Genomic DNA, 23,102 nt, shown 5'->3' on the forward strand with positions numbered 1-23,102 from the left:
ATCACCAGCACACTAAAGGTGCTTAAAGCGATTGCACTATTATAGGAGGGTTATGGCAAACACGTAGCAATTTCATGTGACCCCCTTTCAATAAGTGCTACACAGAAGTGGAGTGAATTGGCATTTTCGGCATATCTTGATTTGGTGTGGCTCCTTACGCGTACTGACTACGGGAGTTTACTGCCAAGCTGCGTACCCTGGTTTTGTTCTCCCAAGCCAGCGCGGGGGGGGAAGGATTTATCCGTGCACCACAGAGAGGGGCCGATATGAGCGGCGCACACGCAACAGGTTGGCTGTGAGCTAGCGGCGCGCCGCAGCGCTCTGCGTGAGAGAGAGAGAGCGCTGATCAGAGGGCCGAGGCCCCGTCGGGAGCCGCTCCGCCCGGGAGGCGGGCTTACCTGGCCGCCCGCCGCCGCGCCGAACACCCGCGTCCGGACGACGACGCCGCCGTTTCCGCCACCCGCGCGCTCACTCACGCCCGCTTCCAGTTCCGGGCGAGCCTCCCCTGGGGCTTCTCGCGCAGCGCGTCACCGGCACAGTGTCACAGCGCGGCCGGGTTGTCATCCAGAACCCCGCCCCGCCCCGCCCCGCCCTGCCCGGTCCTCCGCCCCCCCCCCCCCCCCCCCCCCCCAGCCATCTGCGACTGCATTGCACCGTATTCAATCAGTGACTCAATCCATCAGGCTTTATGTGCTGCGGGCCCTGTCCGCTGCAGCGCGCCGCGGAGCACTCTGCAGAATTAAAATGTGAACGAAGGGACAGAGCGCTGAGGCATCGACTTAGAGGAGCAGCAGAGCAGCGTTCCAGCGCGCCGCGGAAGCAGAGCAGCGTTCCAGCGCGCCGCGGAATCAGAGCAGCGTTCCAGCCCGCCGTGGTACGGACACCCGACCGGGTCTGTCTCTGCAGTAACACGCTGATCTTTAGGGAGTTTGCAGTACGGACACCCGACCGGGGTCTGTCTCTGCAGTAACACGCTGATCTTTAGGGAGTTTGCAGTACGGACACCCGACCGGGTCTGTCTGTGCAGTAATGCGCTGATCTTTAGGGAGTTTGCAGTACGGACACCCGACCGTGTCTGTCTCTCCAATAACGCACTGATCTTTAGACACAGAGACACGCGAACTCACAAAGACACACTGACACTGACAGACGGAGAGACACTCAGACCCAAAGAGACACACAGAGGCTCACTGTACATAGAGACATGGATAAGAGAGAGAACTACATGAACTCACACACACACACACACACACACACAATGGCATTCACTGTCTCATCCTGAAGTTCCAGCTGTGACTGTGACTTAAACAGATCAAAGTTTAATAGTGAGCGCAGAGGCTAATATGCATTCCTGGCCATGAATAATTCAACTTTATGAATCATTGAGTTGAGAATCCTTTTTTGGCGTCATCTCAAGACACAGCCACCAAATCTTACGCTCCGGGCTTCCAGAGTCCCACACACGCACGCGCACACGCACACACACACACGCACGCGCACACACATCATTAATGCAAACAAATGGATTCCATAACTGCTGCATTGTCGTGCGTCACACACATTCACGACGACAGCAGATACAGGGACAGTCTGGCGACAGAATTGCTACGCAGAGAATACGAACGCAAAGGTATTCGTTCACTCAGAAACCGTGCGATACATTAACGCGCTCACATGCGCACGCAGGGTATGCAGCAGTGTAGCACACTAACACACACACACACACACACACACACCGCGGGCACCGCGGCCGATGAATCAGTTGTGGCAAACGAGGCTTTTGAGGAAAAACTTTCTGAACGCGTGGCAGCGCTCCAGCTGACGCGGGGACCCACGCCCAATAAGAGCAGCCCGTTCACTCACACCCGCCTTTCAAACCAGCCTGAGTCCCTCTGCCTCCCTCGGTCCGCTCAGTCATACGCGCTGGCCTGCCTTCCACCCGACAGCGGTCCGCTCAGTCATACGCGCTGGCCTGCCTTCCACCCGACAGCGGTCCGCTCAGTCATACGCGCTGGCCTGCCTTCCACCCGACAGCGGTCCGCTCAGTCATACGCGCTGGCCTGCCTTCCACCCGACAGCGGTCCGCTCAGTCATACGCACTGGCCTGCCTTCCACCCGACAGCGGTCCGCTCAGTCATACGCACTGGCCTGCCTTCCACCCGACAGCGGTCCGCTCAGTCATACGCACTGGCCTGCCTTCCACCCGACAGCGGTCCGCTCAGTCATACGCACTGGCCTGCCTTCCACCCGACAGCGGTCCGCTCAGTCATACGCACTGGCCTGCCTTCCACCCGACAGCGGTCCGCTCAGTCATACGCACTGGCCTGCCTTCCACCCGACAGCGGTCCGCTCAGTCATACGCGCTGGCCTGCCTTCCACCCGACAGCGGTCCGCTCAGTCATACGCGCTGGCCTGCCTTCCACCCGACAGCGGTCCGCTCAGTCATACGCGCTGGCCTGCCTTCCACCCGACAGCGGTCCGCTCAGTCATACGCGCTGGCCTGCCTTCCACCCGACAGCGGTCCGCTCAGTCATACGCACTGGCCTGCCTTCCACCCGACAGCGGAGCGCGCGCCCCACTGAGCCCCGCGCTCCACCCGCTGAGCCCCACGCTCCACCCGCTGAGCCCCACGCTTCACCCGCCAAGCCCCGCGCTTCACCTGCCAAGCCCCGCGCTCCACCCACTGAGCCCCACGCTCCACCCGCTGAGCCCCGCGCTCCACCCGCTGAGCCCCGCGCTCCACCCGCAGAGCCCCGTGCTCCACCCGCTGAGCCCCACGCTCCACCCGCCGAGCCGCGCTCTCCACCCACTCGCCCCACGCTCCACCCGCCCAGCCGTGCGGTCACCCCGCCGTTAGAGCAGGGATCTCGGGCTCATGCCCCGGAGGGCCGCTGCGTCTGGCTGCTTCTGAGGTGCTCCTGCACTTAAGTGCTTAGCTTAAGTTGTTGATTTGCTGAAGAGTCTGCACACCGTGGTCTCAAGGCCTCAATGACTGAAAGGAAATCACAGAAACCAGTAGAGACCGCAGCCCTCCAGGACTGGAGTTTGAGACCCCAGAATTAGAGCAAACATTATGCGCACGTAGTGTAGGCCAGGATGTCCAATCTTATCCAAAAATGGCCGGTGCGTGCCTGCAGGTTTTTTGTTTCAGGCCAGCACTAAGACACCTGATTCTCCTTCTCAAGATCTTGATTGAAGACCAGGCTCAGTTAATTAGTTCAATAAGGCGTCATAGTGCTGGGCTATTACAAAAAACCTTTTAGGATAAGACTGGCCACCCCTGGCATAGGCAGACCACGGTCGCTCATTTGGCCGGACGAAGCGGTTCTGCGCTCTGGTCCTGGCAGGCCCCGGTGTCTGCTGGTTTTCGTTGTTGCTCAGCACTTAATTGATCAATTTAAGCTTCTGATTACGCAGTCAGCTCATATCAGCCGGGTTCCTGGGTCTGAACCGGTGACCAAACGGGTGAAAGCAAAAAAGCCAGTGGACCCTGCGCCCCACCTGGGTCAGGGTGGAGAACCTGGAAGAGGAGACCATCTTTATTAACCAGGAAAGTTAGGAGCACATTTTCATTTACAGTAACGGCCCGGTCAGAACAAAGCTGTCAGATAAGACAAAACCGATAAAACACGGCAGTCAGAAAAGATGATAACAGATAAAGCACAGCTGTCAGATCAGACAGGTACACAGAAGCATAAACAATTTAAAACATGGCACTGACATTAGAGGCATCTAAAGACAACCTAGACAGCATGTGGGACAAGTACGTGAGTATTTAAGAGACAGAAAATATGAAACACAGGAGAGAAAGTCACCCTCCCACGCTAGGACCAATTATGCATCGACCTGCCAGGCTAGCAGCCACATTGGCCTCTGGCATGGCCATAATTCAATACTGGACCCTGGGGCACATCAGTGCCCAAATCCTCTTTTTTTAACAAAGCTTGTATATCTCAGGGCTTTAAAAATGACTCTCCATTACCCCGCTCTTATTTTAATTAGGTAATGCGCTACACAGCCGCTCTAGACATCTGCGCAAAGAAAGTTTAACCTTTTGTGGGTTTCAGTTTAATTACACGATCAAATGAAGTATCAATAATATATCAGACCCTTTGTTTGTTTGTTTGTTTGTTTGGGTTTTGGTTTTGTTTCGTTCAATCATTATGAATTAATGGCTGACAGATGGGCATAAACGACGACGTGACTCATCGGTGGGTGTGGCTTTCAGGAGGGGACCACGGTGCACGGTGCACGGTGCTGACGTCCCGGTGCGTTTGGGTGGCGTTGGGCCCCTAGCAGTTCACGTCAGGCCGAGTTCAGAAGTCGCCACAGCGCCCTCTTGTGGTTACTCCGGTTGTCTCCAGGACTGCCTGGTAAATGGACCGTGCGGTTTTAAGTGCGCCGCAGTGCAGCTGCCCAAGCGGGCTAACTTCCTTTCGAAACGCCCTTTATTGAGACCTTTTTTGGCACAACGCGCACGCTGTGCATATGCATCTCAGCCAATAAAGCTTTCCACTCCGCCGTGCATCATTTCTAAGTGATGAATTCGATTGCATCAGCTGTTCCGCTTCGCTGTTCCAGAAAATCTCATGGTCAATCTCTTGGCTACTTTTGGCTTCCGAACGCGATTAAGCCAAAATATCTACCGCAAATTAAAAATAAAAAAAAAATAAAAAGAAAACACACCTCAAACCCCTTTAGAACATTACCTATTTGAGTGGAATGGCCATGATGTACGTAGGTAGATTTCCCTCAATATCTGACTGGGATAGTCTCCTAAAGGACTCATTTCTGTACGGCAGTCCAGTTTCTTCTGTACATGTTTGTGCACATGTTTGTGCATGTGTGTGTGTGTTTGCGTGTGTGTGTGTGCACGTGTGTGTGTGTACATCTATGTGTGTTTGCGTGTGTGTATGCACAGTAAGCAACAGAAACTCTTCTCTGCCCCAGTGCTCTCAGAAATGATGCAGACTATATAAATGCTGCTGAATCATTAGCTTCCATTATGATTAAATTGCTTCTCTCTTCCTTTTTCTCTCTCTCCCTCCATCCTTCCCTCCCATTTCTCTCCATCCCCTGCCTATCCATGCTCACTGTTTCCTGCATTCTCTTTTTCTCTGCCTAAAGCTTACACGTGTGCTGTGTTTCTCAGTTTGATATCAGTCTGAGGCAGTTTAATGAGTGACTTCAGTGAGTAACCGGTAGGTTGGGACCACAAGGGGAAGATGTTTGCTGTGTTGTAGTTCTGCAGTGTGAACGTTCCCCGAACAATAACACATTCACACAAAGGTTCTCGCTCATCTCTACACTCTCACACTCTGTCACAGTAGTCCTCAATCACCACTGCACTGTCACTCTTGCACATTTACCACTGCCCTCACACACACACACACACACACAGAAGGGTCCTCACTTATCACTGCATTCTCCCCCAAGGTCCTCACTTATCACTGCATTCTCACACAAAGGTCCTTACTTACCATGACCCTCACATACACACAAAAGTCCCTACTTACCACTGCACTGCAAATGTACGGCCTCTTTGAGCAGACTCATCAAAATGACGCACCAAACAAATTTTCCATAACGGAAATACCACTCACCAATACCATGAGCAAAAACTGGTGATTGCAAGATCCTGTGGTTGGATAGTCCAAATGGCAAGAGCTGTCAATCATGACGTGCATAGACATAGGCTACATCAGTCGGCGGCACAATTTGATTGACGCATGGTGAAAGTGAAACTACCCTTGACTTGATAAAAGTGGTGATGAAAGTGGCATTGAATTCATTAATGCAATACAGAAAGCAGTAGTGAACTGATAAAAGTGGTGGCGATTGGAATTGCAGTGCATCTAATTGATTAAATTGCTAGTGAATAAAGGTTAAAGTGATCAGATACAATGATAAATTGTAAATAATTATCTTTTATCACCAAGGGATTATTTAATTTGACAGCATTTTAACACTTCAATATTTAAACTGCAATTTATTTAATTTGATTGTAACTTAATTCTTTCAACATTTATTTAGTCATTTTTGTTACTTCCACCTCTCATAGCACATATGACATCTATGGTTATCACTGTAAGAATTAATTCCAATGAAAATTCTAGAAAGAGATCATTATTAATTGTTGGGGTATATAATGTTTTTAAAGCATGCCACTGAGCTTGCATACTCAGCATAAATTTGTTAACAAGTGCAATATTTAGCTACGTGCACCATCTATTTCAGGGCAGTTATAGATTATTGAAGTACTTCAATAATCCTGCTCAGTAATACCGTTAATGACTTAATGTAATGATTTGGAAACCAAGTTGGAAGAGTAGTCATTGCCTGAAATGACTGTGAAATGATTATTCGAAATACATTATTTTGAGGAAGTTGTGGGTGTTTAAGTTCATTATGCAGCTAAATATGTATCATTTTTCTTTCCCAGTAACTGATCAAGGCACACACCGCACTGGCAGCCATTTTTATGCTAATGTGTATGTGCAAAATGTGTAAAGTGTTCATGCGCCAAATACCATCAGTTTTCCTTCATAATATGAGCGAAGAGCACCCTTAGCTCATTAACATAATCAGACCTTTTGAAGTGTCACATGACCTGTTCAGATGTGGCTCATTTAAGTGGATCATTCCTGGCATTGGAAAGACGTCGGTCCTCAAACAAAAAATAATAAATAAATAAATTAAGGGTGTGCTTTTTAACATTCATAGTTCGCATAATTAAACTTGAGGCTTTCGTGGTGTTATGTTTCTCACTTATATTTTTGTAATCACAGGAACTTTTTATTCCGCTGTCACCTTTCATTGATTGACTGGGCCACAGTGTGACACAGTGGATTTGAAACAGGCATTGCTACCAAAGTCAAGTTATTTCAGTCTTGTATTTATTCTTTAGTTATCCACGTGAGTCCGACTGACTCACTGGATGACTAAAGGATAAATACAGAGGCCAAGAAGTTGCAGCAAACCATGTAAAATACAATACTGCGCAGTTAAATACGATACCCAGTAATAAAAAACTCAAGCAACCTAAGAGAAAGTCCTAAAGCTTGTTCTCTTACACTTGGTGATGCTGCAGTACATGCCATATCCAAATTTAACTCTATGTATATCCCTGACCCTGACAAGGCTTTCTCCTGAAGTAAATGATGTGTAGCAGACACAGAGGTCTGTCGTAGCTTTGGTGTGTACTGTGCAGTGTTCCTGGACCTCTGTGGTGTAGCCCCTTGGGGTACTGGGAGAACAGTGGGTACAGTCGGGGGGGGGAGGGGTGCACAGGTGTAGTGGAACCAGACCTGAGGCCAAATGTGTATTGGTTTAGGATTCAAATACTTTTCTGCGCTTTGCTGAGCTTGTCTGTATGGGAACCTATAAAGTGCTCTCAAAAGGCACAAACCCTTCCTTCTGGTCCTCTTGACATGCTCAGTTGCACCAGGCGAGATCAGCAGAGCATGGAAACGCATTTGAATCCAAAACAAATATGCGTTTGACCCAGGACTCAGTGTAACACATGTGTGGGGAAGCCCAGTGGGGAAGCCCAGGTTGGTGCACCTTTAGGACGGAGCAGAGCACCAGGGTGTGCAGTGCTGACGCTCGGCTGGACATGTCTAGCGACAGGCAGTGAGCCTGTCCTTATGTGTCTCCAGCCTTGCCCTGTGCAGGTAACGAGGCTCTCTGCCTTCCTCCGTGCACAGATCCCACTCAACAATTATGTGGCGAAGAAAGTCCGCGAGGAATCTATTAAATGCCGTTCAAGCATTCAGGTGAAAGCCTACATTTGGTTGAAACTAAGTGAAAGTTTTCTAGCCCAATAGAGAGCAGCCAGGCTATATCTGGATGAGACCTGAGCTATATATATTGGGGTTAACCTTGTCCGTTTCTGTCAAAACGTCAGTCAACCTAGATATCCACTTCCCTCTGGACATGCAGATTCTGGCTTTTGCTCATTGGGTTGCTGTGATTCAGCGTTACACCGATCAAGATTTAATTCAAGCGAGTCTGAGAGGAGTGGAGGATGGAGGATGGTTGTGTGTGTGTGTGTGTGTGTTTGTGTCTGTGTGTGAGAGAGAGACAGAGAGAGAGAGACAAGGAGAAGATGAGATAAGGAAGGGGACTCAGCTCTTATCAGTGTGATGGGGAACTTTATTGTGAGCAGCCAATACCCAAGATATTCACAAAGTGAACAGAAGGAATGGGCAGCAGAGGATGCTTGTACAATGTCAGTTGGATCAGATATATTTATATATAGGCTATATATATATATATATATATATATATATATATATATATATATATATATAAAAACGTTAGTCTCGAGTCTGATGTGTGTGTGTGTAACATCAACAGATCAGACACACCAAGTACTAATAATTTCAGAACTCATATCTACGGACTTCTAAAAAATAAATAATGTATTATTGAATGAGAAGTATCATAATTATATTAGCCCTTGATAAACAATGAAAAAAATCAGTTCTTGGTCCTCAGAATTTTGGTCCCCAACGCCGCAAACCGATGTGAGTATTCTGCACAAATTTTCCTCATAACCTTGAATGTGCCAACCCACAGTAAACAGTCCTTTTTGAAATGCTATGTGAAGTTATATCAAACGTTGGCTATCTGCAAATATGGAGTATACGAGAAAATATTAAAATCAACAATGACAGAGTATTTGATCCCAGTGTGACTCAAATAATCAGGAAATTCCACTGTAAGTTTTAAAGTAAGTTATGTCATGATCACGCCAAACTTGCCTGAGCACAACTGCGCACAGTGTGGGGTACATTACAGGATTTTCTCGCAGCTTTGAGTGCGGTTTCTTTCCAAACACTGACTGCAACCGTGATGCAAACGATGTTCTCATTGCAGTCTACCGCACGGGTGCTAACTGCCATAGCCGCTTAACACATCCAGTACATTTGACTAGATGGTTCCTAACCCTAATAGAAATTAGATTTGATGTTCGTTGACACTGGTAGGCAACTCGCTCTTTTTCTGAAAACAATAGGGGGGCATGTAGACCTCGAAATGAACAATTCTGCGTGGCCGTAGTTGACCCTGTTCTCAAAACCCATAGCATACAGGAATAGAGGTATTCGTAGACAGATACATATTTTTGCAGCGTTTTCACCCTTAAATCCTAAACTTGTAGTGATACCCGCTAGTCTTTGATATTTCCCCGTCCCGCTTCCTCGTCGTTCACCTTTCAAACGGTTACGAAAATATAGCCATTTGTAATGCGCGTAGCCTCGTGTAATATGGACATCCTTTTATTATTTGCTTCTAGAACGCAGTAGGCTACAGTGTACAAAATAAATAAAAAGAATCACCAGAAGGGATAGGTCGATGACAAATTGCGTAAATGATTCCATAAACCCAGCCAGACTAGAACAAAATAATAAGTCGTCTGAAAAAGCTCTCGAAGTGGGCAGAGAATATTTAATGTTTGGGATCAATTCACTTTCCGACTCATATTCCACGCGCTGCGTCACTCACGGCAGCACACGTCGACTACTTGGAGAGATCAATCAATGATCAACCAACGCATTAGCATCGGTAACAACACTGATATCAAATATAGTCTATTTGTTTAGTGGCAGTTCTAGATTAAAGAGTCATCTGTCCATACAGCGAAACTGTCTGTTCACTGGGATCTCGCGAAATGTATCATGACCTGAATCCCCATCCATGGAGACTCAATTGATGTCAAACTTCTTGGGCGGGGGAGGGGGGGGGGGGGGGTCAGTGAGATGCTCAGCAGGCACTCAGCAAGTATTTCGAACTGGAAATTCACCCAGTACATATTTACGCTAGAGCTGTTCCGTGTTCCGACGTGATGCTTTACGAATCATTGGCTAGCATCAGTAACGGAGTTCTATTTCAAGAAGACCTCGTGCTGTGACCAATATCAGACGCCACATAGACTGCTGTCATAGGGTTTATTTGTTTGTATTTCCTTTGTAAAGCTTGCACCTTGAATCCTATAGACTGCCGTCATGGACAAAACTGGTGTGACTGTCGATTAATAGGCAATTTTGACGTTTGAAAAAAGCAACCAAATGTGTTTTAATTATGATTGCGCTAAGAGCAGACGGTCTAATTCTGCAATCCCGCACATGGGTCCCTGGAGACATTCTCTTTCACCCATACCTCATATCTCATAGATGTGCACCTGCCCCCTTCAGACCAAAAGTTACAGCCGCCTGGAACTAAAATGTTATCACAACCCCCATTCCACACGCACATAGCCTGCACACACACATCACGCACGCACGCACGCGCAAGCCCAACATGAACAGAATATGCAGAATCTATTAAGAACATAATGTCGTTAAATATCACCGATATTACCATTTCCTTTACTCCGTCTCATGACCCTGCAGGTGTCACGAGCACGCTGTTGGTTCTGTTAGCCTGTGAAGTGTGTAAACACTGAATGAATTCACGGTTTAACCGTAAAAAAAGCAAAAAAAAAAAAAAAAAAGGGAAGTGTTCTTAGTTCGGTGCTGTTGGCTCCTAGCGGAGGGCGCGAGCCGTGGTGGAAGGGGATAGCGGGTAAGCGAATCAGCAGGGGGTGTGCGCATCATGTGCTGCGAGGGCTGGCCGGAGATTTGTGGACGGCGCTCGGGGAGCGTTAAATTGATCAGATGCTCATTGTAGCTCAACCTGCCAGCTGATCGGAAGCTCTCGCGCTTTCTCTCGGGTTTGGTCTCCCAGGCTGATCTTGAAGGCGGAACGCCCGCGGAGGTGAAGTGGACTGCGAGAACCAAGGCGAAGCAAAGGCGGAGCAGACAGGACAGGATAACGGGGCTGGGGTGCAGGAGGGTTGCGGGGTGGGGATGGCTTGCGATTCCTCTGCTGCGTCCATCCTGGCGGGGAGAACATGCTAGGTTGTAAGAGACTCCAGTCGCTGCAGCCGTTTCCTCAGGATTGATGATGCTACTTTCAATGCCCGTATGCTTCTCCTTCGGATTTTATTACACCTGGATTGTTCTTCTGGCCCCGGAGTGTAGATGATGATTGTGGCAAAGACGATGTTGTCCTGTCCCTGAAAAAGAAACCGTTTTATATCACATTCTAACCATATAGAGCACACTGACTTCGTTTTCTTCAAAAAGCGACGATTCCGAAAGCAAATCCGTTTTAATCAGCGAGCATCAACAAATGGTACAGAGTTCCATCTGCTGGGAAGTCCTGTGATGTGTTTGTGTGCAATCCGAGTGTAGGCGGCGGGAGACCGAATATTGCACTACTGTATAAAACATCGACGGATGGCACACGAATGAATTGATTACGAAAAACGACGGATTTTTTTCTCATTTAATTTTTTATAAAAAAAACATATTGAAAAAGAATATTTTATCGAGAGAGAGAGAGAGAGAGAGCGATCAACTGCATACGATGCACTGCCGAGAAAGTGGTCGGTGTGTTTTATTTTAATCATCGGCTGTTTATTTAATTAAGAAACCGCCATCCTAATTATTGAGATAAGTATTACCATAGTTATTCATTTACACACCTAGGGACGTGCAAACGAGGTTTCGTTTTGGTTTACCTTTCTAAGAACAACCGTCTCTGGAAAAAGACATAAAAATGGAAGAAATCGAAGGTGCAATCCTAGGATGAGACAAAAAAATATTTAAAAAATGTCATATATGTGTATGTGTTGGAATATTTTCATTTTCAAAATAAATCCGATCTGAAGAGGAACTGTTCTGCTCTAATAAACGGACCAGCAGCCAGCCAACCACACGGTTTTGATTTTTCACATCAGTGCTTTATTTATATACAGAGGTTCCCTCTATGGTCGTTTTTCGTATTCTTTTCCCCAGTGAAGGTGTCGACCATGAAGACATAGAAGAATTAAAAAATAAAAAAATAAAAAAACATTTGCAAGTGAATTATGTCCTGAAGTAGAGGGATGTAATGTGGTGTGGTTGCACTGAGTATTCACGTCCTTCTTGGCTGCTTCGTAACGATTGGCGTTTGGTGTTTATAGAATGGCGCGGTTTGGAGACGAAGTACCGTCCAGGTATGGCGGGGGACCGGGCCAGGGGGGCCCCGGCCGTGGCGGGAGCAGGCAGGGCGGCCCGCCGGGAGCCCAAAGGATGTACAAGCAATCTATGGCCCAGCGAGCAAGGACCATGGCCCTGTACAACCCGATACCTGTCCGACAGAACTGCTTGACGGTCAACCGCTCCCTGTTTCTCTTCAGCGAAGACAACGTGGTGCGAAAATACGCCAAAAAGATCACCGAATGGCCATATCCTTTTTCTGTTTAAATGCCAAGATACGGGGCCCACAATCAAGGTACTGTACTTTTGATGTGTTACAGATTGGATGGCATAAATTGTACGGCATTAACGATAGGGTTCTTATATGAGTAAGTTTGAAAGCAGGCAGTTAATGCTGTTTTAAGCCAGCTAGTTTGAAATTATTCGCAAATGAATGCACTGTATATGTTTCAGTTGTAGTCACGCTCAGCCCTGCTGGCGCTCATCTCAAGCGCTGAATGCCTCAATGTTTGATGTTTCATCTTTAACCAAAGTATTAACAATATGATTCATATGATAAGTAATATTAATAAGAAAACAGAAAGCCATACGATGATGGCCGATCTGACAGACTACAAATTAAAAAAAAAAAAAAAAAACGTCAGCAGTGTATGTTATTTAATTGGACTTAATTAGAGGCGTCTGCCAGTTTGAGTAAGGAATATAAAATGAGCATACCAATAACAGATTGAGTTGTCACTGCTGTCATTTGTATGACCATTTGTAGCCTTGTTATTTTGTTGTGTTTTTTATACTGTGCTGTGATGTGTGTGATTTCCCATTTGCTACTCCATTTTCAGGATATCCCCATATTTTCCCCTGTGTACAGTAAGATATGGAATACAGCATATACCTCCAAGAGCTTTGCTATCTTGCCAACCTCCCTCTATGGCCATCTTCATCTTGTTATTGCAGAGTGTGTGTGTGTGTGTCTGTGAGTTTGTATGTGTATACTGAGAGTAAGTCACCCCTGGTGGTGGAAGAGGTGCCAAGTTTGAGTGACAGGGGCGTCGCGTGTGCAGTTTGCACATGGGGGAAGGACGCACAGACACTGTGCGAATGGACGATCTCCCAACGTGTCTGTGGCTGTGCAGCGGCTCCACCGCGACACGGCGGGAAAGAGAGGAGGAGGAGGAGGCGGTAAAGCATCGCTACTGCTGCTGGGGAGGAGGGAGGAGGGTTTGCGTCTGCCGCCATGATGGGGGTTGGAGAGAGGGTGGCCATGCGGCTTCAGTGCTGGAGAGGTTCAGAGGAGGGGAGGGCGGTGTGTCAGTTCGGTTGGGGTTAGGGCGCAGCCTTTTCAGTTTTGGAAAGGTTGAGAGGGGGCGTGTCGGTTTTATAGGGGTGGGGAGGTGCGTTTCGGTTTCGGGAAGGCGAGCGGGGTGGCGGGTCTGCTTTGGAGAGGTAAGGAGGCGTGCTTGGGTTTTTCGGAGAGGTGGCTGAGGCGGCTTTCTGCAGGTCTGGAGAGGCGGAGAAGCGCACTTTTGGAAAGTTTCGGACAGGCGAGGAGGTGGTGTGTCAGCTTCGGCGAGTTGGAGGGGTGGTGTGTCGGTGCTTAAGGGTTGGTTGCTGATGTCAGCATGTGTGCTCTCTGCGCTTTGTATAAGGGGGGGGGTGGGGGTGGGGAGGTGGGGGGAGAGGTTGGGGGGGGGGGGGGGGGGGGCAAATACCATTTTGCTGCTCAGAGCAGCACAAGAGCCTGTGGCGTAGGCCCAAGTCCTCACTCCTCATTAAGAGCATATTGCAATGTGAGGACTTCTAAAGGACAAGATGGCTATGACTCAGTGCTTGTACACGCGCATGGTAGCATACAAGCGTGCGTGCGTGTTCTTCAGTGGTGTCTCTCTCTCTCTTTTATGCCTTAAATGTCTAAAATCAGAGCCACGCCTGAGCGTGCTAAGCTTACCCCACACGTGTGTTTGGTAAAGATTCCCTGGAAGACTTGAGTGTATTTTAGTTTATTTTTTAAATTTTTTTTCTGCCTCTCTGAGTCCCCACCAGGCTCTTTGCTGCTAGGCCCCAGCCATTTCAAGCATGTGAACATCAGGAAAAGGACACCACACAGCAGCCGCACTGCAAATAACTCTATCTCAAGTATTTCTGTCTTATATTTAGACTTAAAATCTTATTTCTATTACTATTTTTGCTAGATAAGATTTTAAAAATATTGTCAATGGGGTCAGATTGTTTGACTCACTTAATGATTTGCCAATGGGATAAGAAAGTTTCACTTTCAAGTTGCAAGCAGTAACTGAACTTAAGCTAATATTTTCTCCTTGAGAGGAAAAATAAAATTTGAAGTCTCATTACAAGATTGAGTTTTTTGTGGTTCGGCTACAGGGAAGTGTTGGCACTGACAAATGGCTGTCATCTCCTACCGTTACCTCTCCGCTGAACAAACAGCCCACAGTGTTCAGAGCCTGAAGTGCTATCCCAGCATGCAACTTTTGTGCGCTGTACCCACCCGCACTGTTCTCTTTCTGCAAAGAGTCGTCCGAGCTTTATGCTTTTAAGCAAGGATGTAGATCTCATTTAAACTTTGGGGAGACAACAAACATGGAATTTGCTTCCGTATTTCTTATTTTTGTGGGAACAAAACAGAACTGATATCAAACAGATATTTGTTTAAAGAGAAATAAGCCTTAAAACCAGCCACGTGCTGGAATCCTTGAATTGAATGTTACAGCAAAATCGGTGGCCATCTTGGAACATCAGCCATCTTGGATTTTCAGTGGACTGGAGTCTCAGGAAATATTTAGTTTGAAATTGTTTGCTGAATTTGTCTATTGGTGGTTCTTCCAGCAGGTTCAGAAAAACATACCTTTTGGTCAGTGTAGATTTATGCAAATAAACAGTTACATCCTTACACAGAGGCCTGGGACTACATAGATATTCATTTCCTTTGAAGGTTTGTTGTATTGTGTCTGAAAGTTTGAATAATGTTTATTGTCTGAATGGTTTGTTTTTCTTCACATTTATAGCATATTTTTCTGTTGACGCGTGTGATTGACTCTGTAGAAGGTAAATGGTGGGATGTTTACATAAGTGGAAAATGGAAGAAAATATTAATGTGCAAGGTTCTTTATTTGCTTTATTTTAGTGTGTTGGGAGGTGTGTTATCTGTTTATTTTTCTTGGGAGATTGAGGTTTAGGGGGCAGGGGATTGCACAGAGATTGGTTCTGAATATGTTGGTGGAGATAATGTGGCTGCATTTACATCTCAGAGATGGAGAGAGGGACTTCTCCCTGTGACCATCTGTTTACGCATTGCATTCCCGCATGAGTGTAATCTCATGTGTGGTGGCACCAGTGGAGCATATGTACATGGTGTGTGTGTGTGTGTGTGTAGGCGTGTAGGCGTGTGTATGTGTGCATGTGTGTGTGTGTGTGTCTGTGTGTCAGATGAGTTGAGAATGAAGGAGTAGAGAGGCTCTGCTTGACACTGGCATTTCTCCATCTGCACAATGGAAAGAAAAGAGCAGAACATGCCCTGGTGAAAAAAAAAAAGATAAACACGAGGGATATTTAATGAGCAGGGAGACACAGGACATTGGTTTAAAATCTCACCCGAAGGACACAGCCTTTCTCCGCTTCTCTAGTGCTTCCCTCCCGTTTTGAAGAGTGTTTTTTTTTCAGGCTACCAGTCCATGCCGCGGCACCTGTCCCTGTGTACATGGCTGAATTGTGTGCTGTTGCCATACGGTGGGCACTGGAGGACCTTGGGCAAATGCAGCATGTTTCACCCAAATGTGCGGTTAGCATCAGAGCGCTAATTTGACTGTTTCTTTTTTGTGCTTTTGTTGCATAGCAGTTTTTTCCCGACTGTTGTCTTGACGTGAGTTTCATTGTTGTGTCCGACCAGGTCTCTCTTGGAAAAGGAATTTTATTCTCAGTGGGACTAACTCAGTTAAATAAATGTGAATAAAATCAAATTTAAAAACCATGTCCGGAAGACGTAAGAGTGACATATGGATGTTCAGTATGTAAGAGTGAGATAGGGGAGTACAGTATGTAAGAGTGAGATAGTGGAGTACAGTATGTAAGAGTGAGATAGGGGGGTACAGTATGTAAGAGTGAGACCAAGGGAGTACAGTATGTAAGAGTGAGATAGGGGAGTACAGTATGTAAGAGTGAGATAGGGGAGTACAGTATGTAAGAGTGAGATAGGGGAGTACAGTATGTAAGAGTGAGATATGGACATTCAGTATATATGAGTGAGATAGGGGAGTACAGTATGTAAGAGTGAGATAGGGGAGTACAGTATGTAAGAGTGAGATAGGGGAGTACAGTATGTAAGAGTGAGATAGGGGAGTACAGTATGTAAGAGAGAGATATGGGGTTCAGTATGTAAGAGTGAGATAGGGGAGTACAGTATGGAAGAGAGAGATATGGGGTTCAGTATGTAAGAGTGAGATAGGGTAGTACAGTATGTAAGAGTGAGATAGGGTAGTACAGTATGTAAGAGTGAGATGAGTGAGTGCAGTATGTAAGAGTGAGATAGGGGAGTACAGTATGTAAGAGTGAGATAGGGGAGTGCAGTATGTAAGAGTGAGATAGTGGAGTACAGTATGTAAGAGTGAGATAGGGGGGTACAGTATGTAAGAGTGAGACCAAGGGAGTACATTATGTAAGAGTGAGATAGGGGAGTACAGTATGTAAGAGTGAGATAGGGGAGTACAGTATGTAAGAGTGAGATAGGGGAGTACAGTATGTAAGAGTGAGATATGGACATTCAGTATATATGAGTGAGATAGGGGAGTACAGTATGTAAGAGTGAGATAGGGGAGTACAGTATGTAAGAGTGAGATAGGGGAGTACAGTATGTAAGAGAGAGATATGGGGTTCAGTATGTAAGAGTGAGATAGGGGAGTACAGTATGGAAGAGAGAGATATGGGGTTCAGTATGTAAGAGTGAGATAGGGTAGTACAGTATGTAAGAGTGAGATGAGTGAGTGCAGTATGTAAGAGTGAGATATGGACATTCAGTATATATGAGTGAGATAGGGGAGTGCAGTATGTAAGAGTGAGATAGGGGGGTACAGTATGTAAGAGTGAGATGAGGGAGTGCAGTATGTAAGAGTGAGATATGGGAGTACCGTATGTAAGAGTGAGATAGGGGAGTACAGTATGTAAGAGTGAGATAGGGGAGTACAGTATGTAAGAGTGAGATATGGGGTTAAGTATGTAAGAGTGAGATAGGGGAGTGCAGTATGGAAGAGAGAGATAGGGGAGTACAGTATGTAAGAGTGAGATAGGGGAGTGCAGTATGTAAGAGTGAGATAGGGGAGTACAGTATGTAAGAGTGAGATAGGGGAGTACAGTATGTAAGAGTGAGATATGGGGTTCAGTATGTAAGAGTGAGATAGGGGAGTACAGTATGGAAGAGAGAGATATGGGGTTCAGTATGTAAGAGTGAGATAGGGGAGTGCAGTATGTAAGAGTGAGATAGGGGGGTACAGTATGTAAGAGTGAGATGAGGGAGTGCAGTATGTAAGAGTGAGATATGGGAGTACCGTATGTAAGAGTGAGATAGGGGAGTACAGTATGTAAGAGTGAGATAGGGGAGTACAGTATGTAAGAGTGAGATATGGGGTTCAGTATGTAAGAGTGAGATAGGGGAGTGCAGTATGGAAGAGAGAGATAGGGGAGTACAGTATGTAAGAGTGAGATAGGGGAGTGCAGTATGTAAGAGTGAGATAGGGGAGTACAGTATGTAAGAGTGAGATAGGGGAGTACAGTATGTAAGAGTGAGATATGGGGTTCAGTATGTAAGAGTGAGATAGGGGAGTACAGTATGGAAGAGAGAGATATGGGGTTCAGTATGTAAGAGTGAGATAGGGGAGTGCAGTATGTAAGAGTGAGATAGGGGGGTACAGTATGTAAGAGTGAGATGAGGGAGTGCAGTATGTAAGAGTGAGATATGGGAGTACCGTATGTAAGAGTGAGATGAAGGAGTGCAGTATGTAAGAGTGTGTATGTGTGTTTGTGTGTGTGTATGTGTGTGGGTGTGTGCATGTGTGTGTGTGAATGTGTTTAAGTGTGTGTGTGTGTGTGTGTGCGTGAATGTGTTTAAGTGTGTGTGTGTGTGTGTGTGGGTGTGTGAATGTGTTTAAGTGTGTGTGTGTGTGTGTGTGTGTGTGTGTGTGTGAATGTGTTTAAGTGTGTGTGTGTGTGTGTGTGTGTGTGGGTGTGTGCATGTGTGTGTGTGAATGTGTTTAAGTGTGTGTGTGTGTGTGTGTGTGCGTGAATGTGTTTAAGTGTGTGTGTGTGTGTGTGTGGGTGTGTGAATGTGTTTAAGTGTGTGTGTGTGTGTGTGTGTGTGTGTGTGTGTGAATGTGTTTAAGTGTGTGTGTGTGTGTGTGTGTGTGTGGGTGTGTGCATGTGTGTGTGTGAATGTGTTTAAGTGGGTGTGTGCATGTGTGTGTGTGAATGTGTTTAAGTGTGTGTGTGTGTGAATGTGTTTAAGTGTGTGTGTGTGTGTGTGTGTGGGTGTGTGCATGTGTGTGTGTGAATGTGTTTAAGTGTGTGTGTGTGTGTGTGTGTGTGTACTGGGAGTGGCAGGGCCCCACTGCTCCAGGCAGGGGAGCAGGCTCTCTCTCTGAAATGCCACCACATTGCCTGTTGCCATCTGCTAACTCAGTCAGGCAGCAGAAACTGCTCGAGAACTGCTCTCACTGTACTGCACTCTCTCTCTCATATCTCCCTCTTTATCTCTCCTTCTCTCTCTCTCCCTCTCGCTCCATCACATATACTCTCTCATCTCTCACTCTATATCTCTTTCCCTCTATCTCCCTCCCTCTCTCTCCATGACACACTCTCTCATCTGTCCCTCTTTCTCTCTCTTTATCCCTTGCCCCTTTCTCCATCACTGTCTCTCTCAACCAGTTTCTCCTCCCAATAACTGTTTTTCTTAAGTTTTCCCCCTCTGTTCCTCTCACATCCTGCTCTAACACACAGCCCAGGCTGTGTTTTGGAACTGTACTGAGGTGGGCGGGGGTTGCCAGGGGAACGGGGATGGGGCCACATGATTCACCTTATTGCACCCACATTGGCTGGACATCACTCACCTTGTTGTACAGTCACCATAACCAGGAATGCAGCCATAATTATGTCTCTGTTTTCCAAGATGATTCTCCTTATTAATTTTGAGATCATGACTAATGCTGTGATGGAGGTCCGTTGATGGGAACATTTGCAATCTTGTACTTCGCTTTGATTTCTTTCTTTTTTTTCACTTTTTATTTGGTTGTCTGTGGATATCACCGTGCGTATGTACTGCTAGATTATTTTGAGGTGGCGTTTGTCACGTTTTTGTTTTTCGCTTTTGAGGTCTGTTTTCGAAGCGTCTCCTTACTGCGTCCCTTGACGTATCTGCACGGTTTGTCTTTGAATACAAACTACACGCGTGCGTGTTTCTCTACGCGTCTTCCGCTGATTCGGAATATGGCCGACAGAGAGCTGCTTCTGATTGGCTGCTGTCAGTCTGAACCCGAGCGTTCTCGCCATCCCGCAGCTGTTCCTTCCCCTCAGCGAGCAGCCTTACAGAACCTCACAAGTGTGTTACTCGAATAGATGCTCATGAATAGGTTTTAATTAACACCCTCAGTGTTGGATAAATAGCATAATTTGCACCCTCTGTATTCTACGCGCTGAGGTCTGCCTGTAAGCTTCAAAGCAAAGAGTGATGGTTGCCTTGCTGTAGAAACATTGTCTTGTTATTCTGTATTCTGTATACCCTGTATGTATACATGTAGAATTCCGGTGATATTTTGCAGTTATTTCCAGTATTCGAAACTTCCATAATTTGCCAAATTTTACAGGATTTCTGATACAGAGTGGGTGACAGTTCACTCACTAAGTGCATCTTTGGAGTGTTAAGGAAGAACCCTTGGCCTTCTAGCTCTCGCAGGGAGACAGATTTCCACGCCGAAAAATGTTTCCCATCAAAGTGAACGGTTACGACAGCTTGCTGCTCCTAGGCTCGGAATGTCTTTAGCACATTAGCAGGGGGTGTCTGCACACAGAACAGACCAGTGAATAGAAGCGACTCGGTGGTCCGTTTCTCTGTCTTCACGCTCGGTGCGAATCCAGCGAGACGGTAAACGCGAGCGATGCGTGCCATGCTAACGAGCGGGCCATGCTAACGAGCGGCCGTTTCTTCAGCGGAAGAGCTCGCGAGCTCTCGGGCCGTTGAGGCATTCCCAGAACAGCCTTTGAGGGTCGCATCATTCCGAAGTCGCAGAGAGAAGTGGTTCTAAGTGCGGGTCGCGTTGACCCGCCCCTGCGGACTGGCGGAGCAGACAGCGGCGTGTGCCGTTTACGAACGCGGCCGCCAGGTGTGAGCGCTGCCCGTCGCTTCACAGACTGAGAATGACTCAGTTACGGAGGATCTCGGGTTGAGTCATTTTGAGGGAAGGCTACTTAAGGCACCGCTGCTCTCCAAACCTATTTAGAGCAGACGCGCGGCTCTTTCTTCTCATGCGTCACATGCAGTCGCTGGTACGGTCTGGACGTGTGGCAGCGCAGCGCAGCTGGGACACGTCTGCCGTGGCTGGGACCAGCTGGGTAAACGGGGTTGCTTGTATGTGTGTATGTGTGTGCGTGTGCATGTGTGTTTGTGTGTGTACATGCGTGTGTGCGTCTGTGTGTGTGTGCACATTAATTATACATGTTTTTATGAGCCTATATGTCCACATGCTTTGAGTGAGGAGAGAGAGAAAGAGAGAGAGAGAGAGAGAGGGAGGGAGAGAGAGAAAGATAGGAGAGGCAACTGCAATGTATTTTCTTTCTCTCTCTCTCTCTCTCTCTCTCTCTCTCTCTCTCTTTCTCTCTCTCTCTCTCTCTCTCTCTCTCTCTCTTTCTCTCTCTCTCTCATGTGGAGTCAGTGATCTACATTCAATCTGCAGAATCTAAATTATTTATTGGCCTTTCTCCAGCTCTCTGGTGTCTGCTGGTAAGTGATGTGGCTACAGTGTGAGGGGCGCTGTGTTCTGCAGCCAGCAATGGCCCCGCCCCCGCGTGGGCCTGGGGGGAGTTCTCTACACATGCTGAGGGAGAAGCCCCTCTGCGCTAACATGCTCACACACACACACACACACACACACTCATGCTCACACACACACACACACACACACTCATGCTGACACGCACACACACACACACATGGACACACTCATTCACGCATGTACGCGCAACCAAAAAAAACACATGCATGCATGCACACACAGGCAACCACACACGCGCACCCTTTTCTTCTTAAGCAAACACGATGCATTTCCTGTTGGTGAAAAATGTCTAAAATTAGGCATGTGAATCAACATCGCGTTTTAATGTCTTAATGTTTTAATATCCAGTAACCTATTTTTTAATGTGAAGCCATTGATGTTTTCATTGGAGCTTGGGAGTGGATCAAAAATAAGGATTCACACGCACAAACAATGCACACACACAAGCACACGTGCACACACGCACACACACATTTTCTTACTAAGCAATCTCCCCTTTACCCAAACTGTACACCTAGCGTAAATGACTCATAGTTCATTTTGGTAAAATTATCATGTAAAAAGAAAATCGTGTTCTAAAGAAATGATGAGGAAAAAAATGATTCGCACAATTTATTGGCATGGATGGGTTTGACATTTGTTTTTAGCAATTGGTAAGGATGGAGAAAAAAAGATATTTTCCTTTGGTTTCACGCATCCTTTGGTGATTACTGGTTGTTTTTTGCTCAGAGTAACAGGGACTGTAAGTCACTCCCCATCAATCTGTTTGGATTAAAAAATCTGAACTGACAGGAATAGCACTCTTAACTCATCATTTGCTAAATAAGTTGAATGTTGAAATAACAGTTATGGACGCAACCATCCATACAAAGCAGGACTTTGAAGAGTAGATTTTGTGGAATGTTTTTTTAAAATTTTTTTCTCAGAATTCAGGGTCAGGATATAGAATTCCAGCGCTTACAATTTCCAGTCGTGAGTGTTACATCAGCATTAGAATGTTCAATTAAGAGCATTCTAATCATGTATCTGTGAGCTTACGCCTTAAAGGGTTAATGTTATTATGTGCTGCTCCAACCTGCTGTCACCATTCTCCACCATCTCTCTCCATCTCTCTATGGTGTTCCCTCCCCCCTCACACACATTTGAGGTGTTCTTTTCCCTTCTGTTAATCCAGGCAATGGGATCTGCATCCTTGTCTTTTCATCTTAGATCTTCCCTGACTGCTTTTCGCACTCAGTCCCTCCCCCATCCTACATCTCTCCACATCACCCCTCTCTTCTCCTCCTCTTTAATTCTTCATCCCCCCAGCTGCTCTACTTTGTTCTTGCACCATGCTCCTTGCATCCCCCTCTTTCTCGTTTCTCTCTTCCCTCTCCCCTCCCCTCCTCTCTCTCTTTCTCGTTTGGTGAAGATGTAGGGCAGCCATTTGAGAGAACACTGCTCATTAATATCCCCCACTCTCTCCTTGTCTCTCCCTCTCTCTCCGTCTCTCTTCTCTCTCCCTCTCTCATCTCCCTCTCTCGCCTCTCCTCTCTCTCTCTCTCTCTCTCTCTCTGTCTCTCTCTCTCTCTCTCTCTCCCTCTGCCTGCTTGTGTGCCCTGCAGTATTGAAGGCAGGCAGAGAAACGGGCCTATTGCTGTGGTTTCCCAGCTCTACAGCCCTGACCTGCTCAGTCCCAACCCGCTGTTGCATGGTGCCGCAGCCGGCACAAGGCAACTGGGAAGAGTGCAGAGCCGTAATGGCAGCCAAAGATGTCACCTGATTTGGAGCTGCGGTATTCCATCGTTAGGGCTTGTCACTTGCTGGCTGTTCCTGACGGGGGCTTCTGGTTGTCACGGTTAACCGGGCCCAGCCAGTATTTCAAAGCCTGCCTTTTGCAGTGAGAAGCGGCCGCCTCGCGGCGCGGCGGTCTCCAAACGAGCACGGCTGGCGACGGAGACCTTTTGTTTTTACTCCTCCGCTCTGTTTACACCAGATATTGATTGTGCGAGGGTGAGCGCGAGCGGAGAGCGGCTCGGCTCTGCCACCTCAC

General features: G+C 47.0%; 1 protein-coding gene across 18 annotated transcripts in view; it reads left to right on the plus strand.

Moving 5' to 3' along the window:
* cacna1ab (calcium channel, voltage-dependent, P/Q type, alpha 1A subunit, b) overlaps window positions 1-23,102 on the plus strand; it is a 154,991-nt gene that overhangs the window by 26,537 nt on the left and 105,352 nt on the right. For 17 of the 18 annotated variants that reach the window (XM_035405737.1, XM_035405745.1, XM_035405751.1 and 14 more), the window contains exon 3: window positions 12,011-12,274. In XM_035405737.1, coding sequence (XP_035261628.1) covers window positions 12,011-12,274 — 264 coding nt within the window. Of the gene's footprint in view, window positions 1-10,584; window positions 11,179-12,010; window positions 12,275-23,102 lie in introns of those variants that run through there. The other variant, XM_035405753.1, reaches the window with a different exon arrangement.

Source organism: Anguilla anguilla, chromosome 2 (assembly GCF_013347855.1).
Source record: "Anguilla anguilla isolate fAngAng1 chromosome 2, fAngAng1.pri, whole genome shotgun sequence".
Classification (NCBI taxonomy): domain Eukaryota; kingdom Metazoa; phylum Chordata; class Actinopteri; order Anguilliformes; family Anguillidae; genus Anguilla; species Anguilla anguilla.